Raw genomic sequence first — 15,425 nt, 5'->3', positions numbered from 1 at the left:
ACTCAAATTCAGTAATTCATGCTTTGATTGTTAGTTGTTGACGGTCAAATGTTAAGTGTATATTTTACACTCAATTATATCTTTTAATTGGAAAGGAGAATTTACCCTAAATATTATGTCAAAAAGTAATTAAGAAAATGATTGTTTTTTTAATTTCTTGGAGTGGCGGGTGACCAGTTGCATGAAATTTCGCTTATTAATAATACATCATGTTCTTCTACATTTAGATAAAGCAACGATCAAGAAAAGAAAAGAAAAAAATTTTAAGTGACAAAATGGTGGCCTTATCCCCAGTTCCTTCCATGGAAGACCTAAAGATCAAGTTCCTAGAAAGCTCTCTTATCTTCCCATACAAAGAAACGCCGAAAAAATCGATTTTCTTGTCCAACATCGATCAAATCTTGAACTACGATATCCCGACAGCCCATTTCTTCAAGGCAAACCCAGATTTCCCGCCTGAAACAGTGGCCGAGAGGCTCCGAACTGCACTCGAGAAGGTGCTGGTGCCGTACGATTTTATGGCAGGAAGACTGAAATTAAACCGGGAATTGGGCCGCCTGGAGATAGACTGCAACGCGGCGGGGGCTGGCTTTGTGGTGGCTAAGTCCGATGTTTCTCTTGATGAGATTGGTGATGAGAACCTCGTTTGTCCGAACCTCGGATATCGACAGCTGGCTGTCCAGAGATTGGATAGATTGCCTCCTGAAGTTGAGCAGCCACTCTGTGTTTTTCAGGTATATAATTTGAGCAAATTACAAATACTATCCCTGTGTAATGCTCAACTGCTAAAAAAAGTTCATGAATTAAAAAAAAAAAAAAAAATTAGCAAAACCCCCTTATATCCTATTGTGATTTTACTCACTGACCAAAGATGAAAAGACAAATATACCTTTCAATTAATAACATAAAATTAAAATTATCATATAATAAAGACCTAATTGCAATCTTACTAAAATTCTGAAAACTTAAATTTAGGGGACTGAATTGTAATATACACAAAATCATCAACCACTAACCGTCTGTATAATTTGAGTAAATTTCAAAAACTATCCATGTGTAATGCTCAACTCCTAAAAAATTCCATAAATAAAAAAAAAAATTAGCAAAAGTCCCCTTATATAATATTTTTATTAGCTCACTGAACCTATTGTGAGTTTACTGATTGACCAAAGATGAAACGACAAATATACCCTTCAATTAATAACATAAACTTAGAACTATCATATAATAGAGGCCTAGTTGCAGTTTTACTAAACTTCTGAAACTTAAACTTAGGGGACTGAATTGTAATATACCCGAAATCATCAACCACTAACCGCCTGAAACTCCCCAAAATATGCCGCCAACCTTCTTCACGAAATCCATTGCCGCCGCTGCTGAAAATACATATCTCCACCCAAACGCTACCCTACTTCGACTCCACCGTTGAGCTCCAAACCCTATCTCCCTTGTTTGAATCCACGCGAAGTTCCTTTGTCTTCCGGCGGGTCTCAGACCGCCTTTTCAAAGAGGCGGTGTTGAGTTGAGAGGGTGAGGTAGAAAGAAGATGATCACGATTTTAGATTTTGAAAATTACTATTTGGTCCTTTGAATTTGAATTATTTATAATTACATCAAATTTAACATACATTTATTTATGTATAAAAGGGTGTTTACGTCATTTTACCCCATAATTTACAAAAAGAACCGCACAACCCACGCGTGAGTACCACGAACAGCTCTAAGGGACTTTTTCGCCTTCGACTTTTAATCGGGGGGGGTTTTAATTTGCTATTTTTTATAACACACGAACCTTTTCAGCAATTTTCATGCGTTTTCGATGAATATGAAAATTTGTGTGTGTGTGTGTGTATGTGTTCTCCTACTTCATACACTTGTTGTATAATATATTAGTTGAATCTTATAGTTCCAGTATTATTTGTAGGTAACATCATTCAAGTGTGGTGGTTTTGCAATCGGCATGTCTACAAATCACATCTTATTCGATGGCCTAGGCGCCAAGGTATTCCTTCTAAACCTAGCTTCCCAATCTTTCGAAAACAAACCCTTAGCCATTGTACCCTACAAGGACCGTCGAATTCTCGCGGCTAGATCTCCACCGCACGTTTCCTACCCACACCGCGAGTTCCTCAAATTCGACCTCCCCGTGGGCCCAGGGTCAACTCCCCCAAAGTTCGACTGCATCATTGAAGAACTCGATTTCAAAATCTTCAAACTCACCACAACTCAGATATCCCACTTAAAGGACAATATTACTAAGACGTCCAAAATTGACAGAATTAGCACCCTTGCGGTGGTGGCCGCCCTAATATGGCGGTGCAAAGCCTTTTCCGGTGATAAAAATAGGGTGTCGACTTTGCTCAACGTTATCGACATTAGGCCAAGAGTGAACCCCCCATTACCATATTCGTACTCGGCCAATGCAGTGCTCCCCTTGGGAGTTTCGGAAACTTGTGAAGAGATAAAAAACGGGCCGTTTTTTAAGCTTGTGGAAATCATCACCGAAGGAGCTAAGGAGATGACACACGAGTACGTGAAATCGGCTTTTGATTGGTTGGAGTTGAATAGAGGGATTCCCCATGGCGATTATATGGTGAGCTCATGGCTTAAATTAGGGTTTGATGAGGTGGAGTATGCATGGGGGAAGCCGATGTACAGTTGTCCGGTGGTGAATCATCGGAAAGATATTTGTTGGGTTTTTCGGGATGCCGTTGATAATGGTGCTTGTGCAATGGTGGCTTTGCCTTCTCAAGAGATGGACATATTTGAGGGTGTTTTCCAGGACTTTGTTGCTTCAATATTGGTTCACTAATGATCGGACAATATATATATATATATATATATATATATATATATATATATATATATATATATATATGTGTGTGTGTGTGTGTGTGTGTGTGCGCGCGTGCGCGCGCGTGCACAGTATTGTTCGTCTTTGTGATTTTATTATTGTGTGTTGAATTGAGTATTTAGCACCGATCACCCCTATGTAATATCTAATTGCAAAAATGTTTCCAAGTTAAAATTGTTAGTAATAAATCCCTTGTGTTTTGCAAAACACGTTGCCCTTTACATTAACATTATTTGTTGACTTACGTGAAATGACAAAAATGTCCTAATAAATATTAAACAATATTGCAATTTTAAATAAAAAATGAAAAAAAGAAAACAAAATTAAATTTTAAAAGAAAGATAAGAAAAAAAAAACTATTGGAAGAATAGGAGAAAAGGAGAAATAACATCATGTAATAGAAACCCCCGTTATGTTATGTTGTGGATTGATTTACATGAAAGAAATAAATATTGAAAGGTAAATAGAGTTTAACTAGGTAACTAAATCCTGACTAATGTAGATAACTGAATCATAATAGAATCCTAATATTATAAGAGTTCATATAATATTGTATACTCTAAAAAAATTAATTTTCAGTCCCAAATCCAATTATCGTCCACCTTCCGCCGCACCATCACCACCACATCCGCCTTCAACATGCTCTAGATTTGGTGGGACGAAAAAGCTCCAAAATATTGGTGGAAAATGATGCAGAAAAGCTCCATAAACCAAACCGAATTTTGTAAGAGAAAATGTTGGAATTTCCGGTAAATTTATATACAATTCCAAAACCGTGCCAACAAAATGGAAAAATCGTAAATTGTAAAAAAAAAAAACAAAAGACAATTCTAAATTGATGCAGCGAGCGTTGTAAGATGAATCCGGCTTGCCGAGATAACCAACCTTCTTTGAATCTATACAATCTTAATAGACAAAATTGCAGAAACAAAGGCATCCAAGTACTGAAAATACTTAGGAAAGTAAGAACAACCCTCGAGTTTTTTTTATTTTCTCCAAAAAATCTCCCCCACACTAATCTAATACAACTTATTATAAAAGCATAAAAGAAACTCATAAGACACAAATGAGGACTTCCACATACATTCACGTGAATGACTTTGACCATTTATTTGTATTTCATTTATTTAATTTTAGTAAAGGTAATTTTAATGTTTCTTGCTGTCAAAACCTCTTGGAATTCTTGTGCATTTGTCTCCCGACCTTCTTAGTAGTTAATAGCCATTAACACTACATCATCCTCCCCCAGTTGAGAAAAATTCGCCCTCGAATGTGCAGCTTCATCTTCAGAGTTATCACCATGATATGGAAGTAAATGTTTCACATTGAAAACATCAGACGTGCGGATATGACTTGGAAGCTTCAAGCGGTAAGCATTGGCATTGATCTTTGCGATTATCTCCAAGGGCCCAATTTTGCGAGCCGATAATTTATTATACTCTCCCACGGGAAATCGATCCCGGGTAAGAACTGCCCAGACATAGTCCCCGACTTCAAACTCCAAAACGCGACGTTTGCCATCTGCTGCTTGTTTGTACTTGGCAGTAGCTTGTAGTAGATTTTGTTGAGTAGCCCGATGGATATCCTGAATCTGAGTAATGAGATCCCCAGCCTTGCTATTCATGTGTTTCACACTTGGTAGTGGTGCCATGTTTAGCGGGGCTTGTGGTTCATAGCCATAGTTGATATAAAAAGGACTGAATCCGGTACTACGACTGTGAGAGTGATTATACGCAAACTCGGCTTGGTACAATTTTTGATCCGATGACTTTAAATGATCCCCGACCAAGCTCCGCAATAAATTTCCCACTGAACGATTAACAACTTCGGTTTGCCCATCGGTTTGGGGATGATAAGCACTACTGAAATCGAGTGTTGTACCGGAAAGTCGCCACAGACTGCGCCAAAAGTGACTAAGAAAACGCGTATCTCGATCAGAGACAATGGTTAAAGGTAACCCGTTCAAGCGATACACCTCCCTGAAATACAAATAAGCCACGTGACTCGCATCTGAAGTTTTTTTGCAGGCAATAAAATGAGACATCTTTGAAAAGCGATCCACGACAACAAAAATCGAATCCATTCCTCGTTGAGTTCTTGGCAGTCCCAATATAAAATCCATGCTAATATTTGTCCATGGTTGAGTAGGTACCGGCAGTGGCATGTATAACCCGGCATTTGTAGCTGTGCCTTTTGACACTTGACAAACTCGGCAACCTTGCACAAATTTTGTAACTTCTCGTCGAATAGACGGCCAAAAATAAGAATTTGTAACCAACTGTAATGTCTTATCCCTTCCCATATGCCCTTCATTATGTAATTCCTGAACAATTTTTGCTCGAAGACTGCACTCCGGCACGCATAATTGAGTTCATTTAAAAAGAAAGCCGTCGTGCAAAAGAAATTCAGATTTCTCGCCATTTTGAACAGCAAACATTATCTTTGAAAAGTAAGGATCAGTGAGTAGTAACTCTCGAAAAGTCTCAAATCCAAGAACCTGAGTATGCATCATTGTAAGGAGATTGGAACGACGACTTAGTGCATCGGCGACTTTATTCGTAACACCAGATTTATGTTTAAGAACAAAGGTGAACCGTTGCAAATATGCTGCCCACTTCACATGTCTGTCCGAAAGCTTTTCTTGGATGTGAAGATGCTTCAATGCTTCATGATCAGAGTACAATATAAATTCCTTGTAAGAAAGGTAAGACTTCCAGTGCTTTAGAGCTTGAACCACGGCGTAAAATTCCAAGTCATAAGTGTTGTAATTGAGTTTTGGCCCGCTCAATTTCTCACTAAAAAAAGCGATTGGCCTCCCATTCTGACTAAGAACTGCCCCTATACCGATTCTTGAAGCGTCACAATGCAACTCAAAAAGCAAAGAGAAATCGGGTAAAGCGAGCACAGGAGCTGAAGTTAGCTTTTGCTTGATGATTTGGAAAGCCTCGGTTGCAGCCTCATTCCAATTAAATTTTCCAACCTTCATACAGTCAGTTATAGGAGCCATGATAGTACTAAAGTTGGAAATAAATCTCCGATAAAATGACACTAAACCATGAAAACTCCGCGTTTCATGAATATTCGTAGGAATAGGCCATTGTTTAATGACTTGTACTTTCAATTCATCAACACTTGTCCCATCTTTTGAAACTTCATAACCAAGGAATAAAACTCGATCAGTCATGAAAGCGCATTTTTTAAGAGCAGCATAAAATTTGTTCTCACGTAATAATGAAAGAACTTCTTTCAAGTGATTCAAATGTAAGTCGAGGTCAGCACTATATATCAAGATATCATCGAAATAAACCACCACGAATTTACCGATGAAAGGACGAAAGAGTTCGTTCATTGTGCGCATAAAGGTACTCGGAGCATTTGACAACCCAAATGGCATGACCGTCCATTCATAAAGGCCCTCTCGAGTCTTGAAAGCGGTCTTCCACTCATCTCCTTTGCGAATCCGAATTTGATGATATCCAGATTTTAGATCAAGTTTGCTGAAGATTGCAGCTCCACTTAGCTGATCCAATAAGTCATCTAACCGCGGAATGGGAAAGCTGTAGCGTACCGTAATTCGGTTTATTGCTCTACTGTCTATGCACATGCGCCAAGTTCCATCTTTTTTTGGTATGAGCAAGGCAGGGACACCACACGGACTGAGACTCTCTCTCACGTATCCTTTCTTTAGCAACTCTTCTACTTGGCGCCGCAACTCCTCATGCTCTTTCGGACTCATACGATAATGTGGGCGATTCGGTAATTTAGAGCCCGGAACAAGATCGATTTGGTGTTGAATCTTTCTCAAAGGAGGCAAATTTGGAGGTAAATCAACCGGAAAGACATCCGAAAACTCTTCAATTATTGCCTTAGCCTCATTTGGAACCCCTACCTCTATGGAACTTTCAATTCCAAGTACTACATAAACAACACCAAATTTATTCATTTCTTTCTCAAATCAATTAATCGCCAATAAACTTGATCCCGTATCATCCCGAGGTTGACGGCTGCAATCTTTACTAGGGAGGAGACGAATTTTTATCTCATCGAACAAAAAACTATATGTATTATTTCTTCCATCATGACAAGCACTTCTATCGAACTGCCACGGTCGACCTAAAAGAAGATGACATGCATCCATCTTGACAACATCACACCAGGCCTGATCCTTATATTTTAAACCAACGGAAAAAGATACCAAGCATTTTTTTGTCACAGCCAGTTCACATCCCTTTTCGAGCCAAGATAATTTATACGGACGAGGGTGTTTTACAGTTGCCAAATTTAATTTTCTCACTGCTTCTTCAGAAACAACATTTTCACAACTTCCAGAGTCAATCACGAATTTACATACCTTTCCACCGATTGTGCAAGTGGATTGAAAAATATTTTGCCGAAGCCAAACCTCGTTATTGGATGCATGAGGAGCAAAACATACTCTCCTGACAACCAAAAGAGGACCTGTATCGCCGCTTACAATTTCTTCATCAGTATCATAAGAAGGTTCTTGTTCCACTTCTTCTAAAATTTCCTCGTCACCTTCAACAAGGAGATTTTTCCCAGATCTATCTCCTTTCCGACATTCGGATGCCTTATGACCAGGTTCGCCACATTTAAAGCAACGGGGTCCACTCGAACTAGTTCGCACGGAATTATTTGGGGCTGTAGGAGGATGTTTTGCTGTTGTACTATCTGATAAAGTGGGTTTGGAAGAATTTCCAACACCACGAGGGGCTCCTCCGCTACTTGTCCAACCAAGATTCCCGGGTCGCCGATTAAATTGTTTTTCCAAGGAACACGCTCTTTGATGTGCTTCTGCTACAGAAAAGAGATCAAATAAATTGAGAATTTCCTGAATTTGAGGGCGCAACCCACCAATATATCGTGCCACTGTTTGCTCGTCTGACTCACAAAGATCATTAAACAAAGCCAACTTATAGAACTCTGTATATACCGACTTGTTCCCTTGTCTCAAATTCTGGAATTGTTGGAATAACATACTTGCGTAATTGTGCGGTAAGAACGCTGCACGCATATACTTCTTTAATTTATCCCAAGATGTAATCCTCTCTTTTCCTTGCCTAGTACGATTAGCTTTGTTATGTTGCCACCACGATGCAGCCCTTCCACGGAATTTTGTAGCGACTAAGCCAACCTTCTTATTTTCTGGCACTTCCTTGAAATCAAGGATCTCCTCAGTAGAAGCAAACCACTCCAATAATTCCTCGGCTTGAAGGTTGCCATGAAATTCTGGAATATCCACTCTTATACCAGATTCCCATCTATGTGCACTAGAGTTTTCTCGATCTCCTCTAAAATAACCTCGTCGTTGGCGATGTGTCTCACCAAATGGATTTTGACTGGAATATCCACTCTTATACCAGATTCCCATCTATGTGCACTAGAGTTTTCTCGATCTCCTCTAAAATAACCTCGTCGTTGGCGATGTGTCTCACCAAATGGATTTTGAAAGTACTCTCCTTCTACGTCAGAAAATTCGTCGTCGACCGATGGTTGGGGTGATGGATTATGTTGGTGTTGATTTCGTAGTTTTGCGTTTTCACGCATCAATGCTTCCACTTGCTGAGTTAATCGAGCTATTTCATCACGTTCGTAAACATCGTTGAGATTGGCTTCTCGACCACGACCACATCCTCTAGTACGGGCCATTCTACAGGAATCGAGCGCAGGCTCTAGATACCAACTGATGCAGCGAGCGTTGTAAGATGAATCTGGCTTGCCGAGATAACCAACCTTCTTTGAATCTATACAATCTTAATAGACAAAATTGCAGAAACAAAGGCATCCAAGTACTGAAAATACTTAGGAAAGTAAGAACAACCCTCGAGTTTTTTTTATTTTCTCCAAAAAATCTCCCCCACACTAATCTAATACAACTTATTATAAAAGCATAAAAGAAACTCATAAGACACAAATGAGGACTTCCACATACATTCACGTGAATGAATTTGACCATTTATTTGTATTTCATTTATTTAATTTTAGTAAAGGTAATTTTAATGTTTCTTGCTGTCAAAACCTCTTGGAATTCTTGTGCATTTGTCTCCCGACCTTCTTAGTAGTTAATAGCCATTAACACTACATCATAAATTCAGATATTTTTTAATCGGAATTGGTGGAATTCCAAAATTCCATTCCGACACCCTTAACCACATTGCATTTTTTACTTTTATTTTTTCTTTATTTTATTTTATGAGACATATATGATGATTTTTTTTTTTGGTCGTATGCTGATGATTTTAACATTATTAAAATATGCCATTGAAATGTTGTTTAATTATGTTAATTATAAATGTATTAAGATTGCCCATACTTGTTTATTATAAAATCAAGTTAATTAATTGTTGAATCTTTTAATCTATTAAATGTTAAAATAATTAACAAGGAGCACCTAATTAATTAATTTGCAGAACTTAATATTATCCATTTATCTTTTCTTTTCTTGTTGAATAAAATTTATATGTTATTTAAAATATATATTAAAACATAGTATATTAATGTATATTTTAGAACTTTTTAAATAATATCCAAAATAATTATTTTTAGAGTTAATTAAGGATAATTTAATTTAAACTTAATAAGTTATTTATATCTTGAATTTTTTGATTATATATATAAGAGTTTAAGAGAAACAAGACCATCCTAACCATTAACCTGGACAAGAACCCATACAAAGATTATATTAGTTGGTCACATTTAAAATTTTATTGAATTTTTTTCCAATATTTTATTTGATATTTCATATTACACAATAACTAGCAACTTGTTTTATATAAAATTAATCATATATAATTTTATTTATTTATAAAGAAATTAATAATGTGCAATTTTAGTCAATTAAATCTTAAATAGTATAAATTATTGAGTAAAGTAGTAAGAATCACGTGCACTGCACGTGGTACTAATTAGTTTATTTAAAATTACGAATTCATTTTATAACAATTTAATTGATCCTGTCCACTTGGTATTTTGATCCGATTCACAATTATTTTATTCAGTAAATTACAGTTACCCCTTTGAGGTAAGGTCAAATTACCAAAAACACCTTTTGTTTCAATAATTATAATCATCCATCAACTACCAATCTTCTTATACGTCTACTCTTGCGGTGTCAAATTTAATGGAATCTTCTAAATTATGTGGAATATTCTTAAGTTTGTACCCGTTTCATCCCATTCGAGCTTTACATTTTGAAACTAGATGATCATAGATCATAATATGTAGGGCAAATTACCAAAACCCCCCTGTGGTAAGTCTGAATAACGGAAATTCCCCCCACGTTCTCGTAATTACGAAAACCCCCCCGAGGTATGCAAATATCTTACAAATCGCTCTAACAGTTAAACTCGATAGAATCTTTTTGATTCTCCCGAATATTCCTCTGATAATACCAATTCCCTTTTAACTTTTACCCGGACGCTTCGATATTCCTATCCCGCATCACCAACAAATGCTCGGAAATCAACGGCCCGAAAATCCGGCCGACCCCAATCACTTCACAACGTGGTGCATCATAAAATGCATTTTGTACAAAACGAGTACAAACTAGAGAATATTTCATGAATCTAAAAGATTATGTCGAATTTGACACCATGAGGATGGACGTGTAAGAAGATTCATAGTCGATGGGATGCTAGTAGTTACCCAAACATAAGTGGTTTTTATGAACAATAACTAAAATATAAATAATACCTAAAATATAAACACAAAGCATACCTTATATCAATGAATTGGATTCTTGAATTTTGAATGAATCCTTCAATCTCTTGCCAAATGTTATCTAGATCTTTAAATTTCTCTCCAATGATATAACTAAGGAAATAAGGAAATATTATTGTCTTACTTCGAAGACCATGAAGATCTTTATAATGGAGCTCGTTTTTTGTTTATTATTTCTTTCTGCCATATCATTAATAGGAGGTTGGCTACAATTACGACAGGAATAGAAACCGAGAGTTTCGTGGCTCTAAAATGCCTAATCTCGTCTGAATCATCATTTGTCAGGACTTTTGGGCGTAAGTTCCTTGACATGGACAGACCATTTAGTACATGTTGCTATTCCTGGATCCAGTGGGCTTGGGGTGTACGTTCGGTGGAATAATTTCTTAGATGTATTACCGCATCCCCAAGGGTTAGCTCAACTTTTTTTATAGGGAAATTCTATGTTACACCCGGTTATTAACACCGGGTAATTAGTTAATTGTAAATCTACACATAATCACACAAACTCATGTAGATGTGTGCTTAGTAGGTAGTTGTTTAACATCATCTGTTGTTAACATCATCATAAGTTATGACACATATGCAAGCTATAAATCTCAACAACATCGACCATACTCATATAAGATTGAAGGAGGTTACGTCGTATTGCACGAGGCATTGGAAAATTTAGATATTTTACCAAAATAGTCGAAATTGATTTTTTTCTACAAACATGTCAAATTTAAATTAAGCACTTAAAGTTGATTTCTTACGTATTTGCAAAAACCCCCAACATTTAAAATTAAATAAGTATACTTATTTCAAAATTTACTTAAGGGGGGTCTGCATAAACGTTGTAAAAATACAAATTGATGATTGTGAGTATAAGTTAAAAATAAATGATTATCGGCGAAAGTTGAGGGTATTTGCAAATCCTTAAAAAATAACTTGAAGCGGTTAATCCAGAAGTTATAAGTATTTGCAAATCAACTTTAACTTTTAGCTTATTTTTATGAAATATCCGTGTAAGAATAATTTTGATAAAAGGTATAAATGTGATGATCGAGGACGAGGAAGAGGAAGACGAAGAAGACAAAGAGGAGGAGGTAGAGTACGAGGAGGAAGAGGACGCGGAGGAAGAGGACGAAGAAGATGAAGAGGAAGAAGAGGAAGAGGACGAGGAAAAGGACGAAGAAGAGGTAGATAACGAAGAGGAGGATGAAGAGGACGAGGACGAAGAAGAGAAAGAAGAGGAGGAAGAAGAAGAAGACGAGGAAGACAAGGAAGAAGAGGACGGGGACGAGGACGAAGAAGAAGAGGAGGACGGAGAAGAAGAAGAATCTTCCTCTTCGTCGTCTTCTTCTTTGTCCTCGTCCTCCTCTTCGTCCTTTTCCTCCTCTTCTAATGGATTAGGTGTTAATCTAGCAATTAGAACCACAATTAAAAATGTATTTATGTTGATACACTAACTTCTCTATAGTTGGTTAAAGTTGATTTTTAATAATCCCAATTTCTAGAAATAAATAATTATCTTAAATTGAACTCACATTCACTAACTTAATTCAACTGCAACCTTAACATTTAAAATTTTGACATCCACCTCCTATGGAGTATGATTGTTTGCAACCACACCCTCAAATAATAAATTCAATTTTTTCATCCACCTTCTTAGATACAATTTTACAACTCCATCCCTCCATTTATCTGTCCGATTACCTTTTTGCGGAAAATATATAACTTTCTTCTTATTAGTAAGAAAATTTAGTTTTTCCTGGCATTATGTAGGTGTGAAAAGTAGAAGGGTCAAATAAGAAATCAAAGTATAGTAAAACAAAAATTAAAGTTAATGTGTTAAATGGCTATGAAGAAGTAAAATATAGATACCATAGAACCTCGATAAATTAATAAACTCGCTTAAATAATAATTTCTTCCAGTCCCGATTTAATGTAAACATATTAAATTATTAGTTCGATAATTTAATATTTCGTTAAAATAATAAGATTTCGGTAGTCCCGACTGTATTAATTTATAAAGGCTTGACTGTAAGATCATCTTTAATGATAAACTCAATCTCTAACACTTCGAGTGCACATAGGATATTTTGAGATTTTTGTTCAAAAGTCATCTCAAATGCAAATCTTAAAAAAACATTCTCCAGATGATGTGGCACTTGTGATTCTAGAGATACTTAAGATGAGGTTATTTCTATGCTATACCCAGTGAAGACTACATTGGGTGTTTTTTTACCGTTGATTGACACACATCAATGTGGGTGTGGATTTGTTTGTATGTATATGAATAGTATAGATCTACCAAGTGTATTTCACCCCGGTATAACATAAAAATGAACATTTAAGACGACGCTTTGAAATTGAAGTGTCACCCTGAGAATCTCTAAAGTGCCAACTCATAAATTTATTACAATTTTTCTTTTATTGTCTAAGAAAATATTTTGAGTTTTAAGTGTTGTATCGGAGAAGATTTTGCTTCAGCCAACAGAGAATCTAAATACTGCCAAATAGGATAGAGAAAATTTTAAAATTCATATTTGGTTGAAGATGCTCTAATATAATTAATATTTAAGCAAAGTAGAAAAATATGATTTGCTAAAATACCATTACCCGAAAGAAACATAGTAGGTGTACCGTTTCCATTTTTGAGGTCTATATCTCGAACAAAAATACCAATATCATGTTGATCAAGTGATGACGCTGATCAGTGGAGATATCAAAGAAAAGTTGGAGGAAGCTCGAAATTACCAACATCCTATGTCAAGCCATACACACAAAGGATTGATGAGCTAAAGATGCCAATGGGCTATATAAACCTCCAAAGTTTCAACAATTTGATGGCAAAAGCAATCCCGAGCAACATGTGGCACACTTCGTTGAGACTTGCAATGATGTCGGGACGTACGAAGATCACCTTGTCAAGCAATTCGTCTGATCACTCAAAGAAAACGCATTTAATTGGTACATTGATTTGGGGGCAAACTCCATTGATAGTTGGAAGCACTTGAGGAAGAAATTATCAGCCGCTTTTACAACACTCGAAGAACAGTCAGCATGATTGAGCTCACCAATTCCCGCCAATATAAGAAATAACCTATCATCGACTACATCAACTGTTGGAGAAATTTAGTCTTAATTGCAAGGATCGACTGCCTGGGACATCAGCTATTGAACTGTGCATCCAAGGAATGCAGTGAGGACTACGATATATCCCTCAAGCAATTCAACCTAAAAGTTTTGAAGAGTTGGCCACTCGAGCACATGATATGGAATTGAGCATAATTGCAAATGGAGTTGAAGAACCTTAAATCTAAAAGCCGTACCAGCTCAATGAAGAACATGTCGATGAAGAACAAGAAGATCATGAGGATGAGAGCAAGTCTTTTGAAGAAACAACACCCTATGCAATATGAGAAGTCAAATCAAACCAAACACTCCTTGACACGAGTTCAAAAGGTCTACAAGTCCAAATCAAGTTAAATACTCCTTGACACGAGTTTAAAAGGTCTACAAGTCCAAATCAACTGAAGTACTCCTTCACACGAGTTTAAAAGGTCTAAATGTCCAAATCAAATGAAGTACTCATTGACACGAATTTAAAATGTCTACATGTCCAAATAAAATACTCCTTGACACGAGTTTAAAATGTCTACATGTCAAAATCAAATGAAGCACTCCTTGACACGATTTGAAAAGGTCTACATGTCCAAATCAAATGAAGCACTCTTTGATACGAGTTTAAAATGTCTACATGTCCAAATCAAATTAGAGTTTGTAACCCGCAATAATATTTTATTTTAATTCAATAAATTATCTGTGTGCACATATTTCTTGTTTGTTTAAATCGCAAATAAGAATTTGTTGTTACAACGGTCTTTCAAATAAATAAAGATCACAAAATTCAATTATATATATATATATAATTTTTTTTAATCAATTTTGTGTGAAGGTGGATCTTTTGAAGAATAAATTTTGTTTTGATGATGCATTCTACTACAAAGAAGAACCTAATTAGATGCGGCTTTAAAGAGTTTAGTTTATTATTTCGTGCACGAAATCTGCAAGTTAGCAAAATAAATATATTTTTTTTAATAAAACGAATGAACTAGCAACGGAACATATATACTGGTGCATTGAGTAAAATTACACGTAAAACACAATGTGGCAAAAACCTCAACAACAACATCTTCTTGGGTAAAGAAAATAGTATACCGCGAAATCAATTTCATCACACTTTACCTTTCTAATAGGAACCAAAAAACATACTGAAATGTTCAGAGTTTATGTTTTAATTTGCTTTTGCATTTTGATTTTTCTCATTTCAAAATTTATGAAAATGTTAGGTATTTCCCGAACGGCATCGATATTTACTTTGAGAATGTGGGAGGAAAGATGCTCGACGCGGTGCTCCTCAACATGAGAGTCAACGGCCGCATTGCCGTTTGTGGGATGATATCGCAGTACGACCTTGAAAATCCAGAAGAAGGTACTAGAAACTTGTTGTGCCTTATAACGAAGCGAATACGCATAGAGGGATTCTTGGTTTTCGATCACTACAGTCTCTATCCAAGGTCTTGGAGATGGTGGTGCCGCTCGTTAAACAAAGGAAGATAACGTACGTTGAGGATGTAGCCCAAGGCCTTGAGAATGCACCAAACACTCTCGTTGGGCTCTTTCACCGGCCGCAATGTCGGGAAGTAAATTGTGGTTGTGGCTAGTGAGTAGCTTGTTTTGTTATGAAATTGTCATCAAGGACTTCCTTAATTTGGTTTTTCATTTTGTTTGTGTTGCTAAATAACATTGTCATCTTTGTTTTTCATTTCATCCTGTATTATTTTTT

At 36.4% G+C, this 15,425-nt stretch overlaps 2 protein-coding genes across 2 annotated transcripts; one reads left to right on the top strand and one right to left on the bottom strand.

Annotated features, from left to right (window-relative positions):
- The first annotated feature begins 215 nt into the window (after window positions 1-215).
- On the top strand, window positions 216-2,816 carry LOC105950543 (acyltransferase GLAUCE). Its single transcript, XM_088821038.1, has 2 exons — window positions 216-734; window positions 1,925-2,816. The coding sequence occupies exons 1-2, from the start codon at window positions 276-278 to the stop codon at window positions 2,810-2,812; spliced, it is 1,347 nt and encodes a 448-aa protein (XP_088677164.1). The 5' UTR covers window positions 216-275; the 3' UTR covers window positions 2,813-2,816.
- A 3,922-nt stretch (window positions 2,817-6,738) lies between these two features.
- LOC148769799 (uncharacterized) lies at window positions 6,739-8,243 on the bottom strand. Its single transcript, XM_088820363.1, has one exon. The coding sequence runs from the start codon at window positions 8,241-8,243 to the stop codon at window positions 6,810-6,812; it is 1,434 nt and encodes a 477-aa protein (XP_088676489.1). The 3' UTR covers window positions 6,739-6,809.
- Between the last annotated feature and the right edge of the window lie 7,182 nt (window positions 8,244-15,425).

This window comes from Erythranthe guttata, chromosome 7 (genome assembly GCF_056151865.1).
Source record: "Erythranthe guttata isolate IM_541 chromosome 7, IM_541, whole genome shotgun sequence".
In the NCBI taxonomy this organism is placed as follows: Eukaryota; Viridiplantae; Streptophyta; class Magnoliopsida; order Lamiales; family Phrymaceae; genus Erythranthe; species Erythranthe guttata.
The sequence above is the reverse complement of the archived record's forward strand: the minus strand, read 5'-3'. Positions and strand labels throughout refer to the sequence as shown.

Coding starts and splice junctions, on each gene's coding strand:
- LOC148769799 (XM_088820363.1), bottom strand. CDS start 8,243: ATGGGAATCTGGTATAAGAGTGGATATTCCAGTCAAAATCCATTTGGT.
- LOC105950543 (XM_088821038.1), top strand. CDS start 276: ATGGTGGCCTTATCCCCAGTTCCTTCCATGGAAGACCTAAAGATCAAG. Junction 735..1,924: donor AGCCACTCTGTGTTTTTCAG/GTATATAATTTG, acceptor TATTATTTGTAG/GTAACATCATTCAAGTGTGG.